Source organism: Crocuta crocuta, unplaced genomic scaffold (genome assembly GCF_008692635.1).
Source record: "Crocuta crocuta isolate KB4526 unplaced genomic scaffold, BGI_CrCroc_1.0 scaffold619, whole genome shotgun sequence".
NCBI lineage: Eukaryota > Metazoa > Chordata > Mammalia > Carnivora > Hyaenidae > Crocuta > Crocuta crocuta.
This window is the reverse complement of record NW_027533395.1, coordinates 801,320-802,818: the sequence shown is the minus strand read 5'-3', so window position 1 is coordinate 802,818 and position 1,499 is coordinate 801,320. Positions and strand designations below refer to the sequence as shown.

The following is a 1,499-nucleotide window of genomic DNA, read 5'->3' as shown; positions in this document are numbered from 1 at the left end:
GCTGGATCACCTGCCGCCGCCGGCCAACTCGAACAAGCCGCTGACTCCGTTCAGCATCGAGGACATCCTCAACAAGCCGTCTGTGCGGAGAAGTTACTCGCTGTGCGGGGCGGCGNAGGCGCCGCCGCTGGGTTCCCTTGCGCCCAGCACCCCACGCCCGGCTCCCTGTGCCCCACGCTTTGTGCCCTGTTCCTCTGCCCGCCTCCTCCTGCGCCTGCCGTCAGGGCCCTCCAGCCCAAGCCGCCGCCGCTGGGAGTGGAAAGGAGTGGGACAGGACCCAAACCCAATTTCCTAGGGGCCTCTGGATAGGCCAGAGTCGAGTGACCCGGGAGGGGTGGCAGGAAACCCAAGATCTCTCGCAGTTTGCCTGCTCTGCTTGGCTCCCTCCCGTTCCCAGTGACCTGGGCGCTCCTTGCCCTGTTCCTGGGTTGGGCAATGGAGAGCCTTTCAGCTAGGATCTTTCGGGCAGGGATAGAGTCGGGGCGATTGGTAAAAGGTGTAGTTCACACGGCGGTCAGGGCGTCCCTGTCTGGCTCCGCTGTGCTCTAGCGACCTCGAATCTTCCAAATCAACTCTTAGGTGAGGAACAGAGATTAAAACAATGTTTTCCTAGAGACTTCTGGTAGACAAGAGTCGGGGGAAGAAGGCTTGCCTGCCATAGGCGAATCTTGCCCTAGTCGGGGAGGCCGAATCAAATCCGAAAAGGGAACCGCAGCAGACTTCAGGCTGATAGGGCCTGGGTGGGGTGAGCGCCAGCCGGGGTGTGGTCTCCTCTCTCCGGGTGCAAGTCTATATTATGGTTTCCTCGCAGGCCGAGACGGGATGACCATCTTTGGGCAGCGACAGACCCCTAAGAAGCGGCGAAAGTCTCGAACAGCCTTCACCAACCACCAGATCTACGAGTTGGAGAAGCGCTTCCTCTACCAGAAGTACCTGTCCCCCGCCGATCGCGACCAAATCGCGCAGCAGCTGGGCCTCACCAACGCTCAGGTCATCACCTGGTTCCAGAATCGGCGCGCCAAGCTCAAGCGGGACCTGGAGGAGATGAAGGCCGACGTGGAGTCCGCCAAGAAACTGGGCCCCAGCGGGCAGATGGACATCGTGGCGCTGGCCGAACTCGACCAGAACTCGGAGGCCGCGGGCGGCGGTGGCGGCGGCTGCGGCAGGGCCAAGTCGAGGCCTGGCTCTCCGGCGCTCCCTCCAGGCGCCCCGCAGGCCCCGGGCGCCGGGCCCCTGCAGCTCTCGCCCGCCTCCCCGCTCACGGACCAGCCGGCCAGCAGCCAGGACTGCTCAGAGGACGAGGAAGACGAAGAGATCGACGTGGACGATTGAGCGGCGCCCGGGATCTTCCACTGCGCCGGGCCCCTAGCGCCCGTACACCCGCCGTCTCCCGGACCGCCGAGGGGAGCTGGGTCCTCCTCTGCACCTCCCGCCTTCTTCCCTGTCCCTGCCCCGGACTCCGCTCCCGGCAGCCGCCTCCTCCCTCTCGAAGCAATAAA

The 1,499-nt window shown here is 64.5% G+C and overlaps 1 protein-coding gene across 1 annotated transcript in view; it reads left to right on the top strand.

Annotated features, from left to right (window-relative positions):
- LBX1 (ladybird homeobox 1) overlaps positions 1 to 1,332 on the top strand; it is a 2,438-nt gene extending 1,106 nt beyond the window's left edge. Inside the window, exons 3-4 of the mRNA XM_077748451.1 lie at positions 2 to 131; positions 812 to 1,332. Coding sequence (XP_077604577.1) covers positions 2 to 131; positions 812 to 1,332 — 651 coding nt within the window. The remainder of the gene's footprint in view (position 1; positions 132 to 811) is intronic.
- The last annotated feature ends 167 nt before the right edge of the window (positions 1,333 to 1,499 follow it).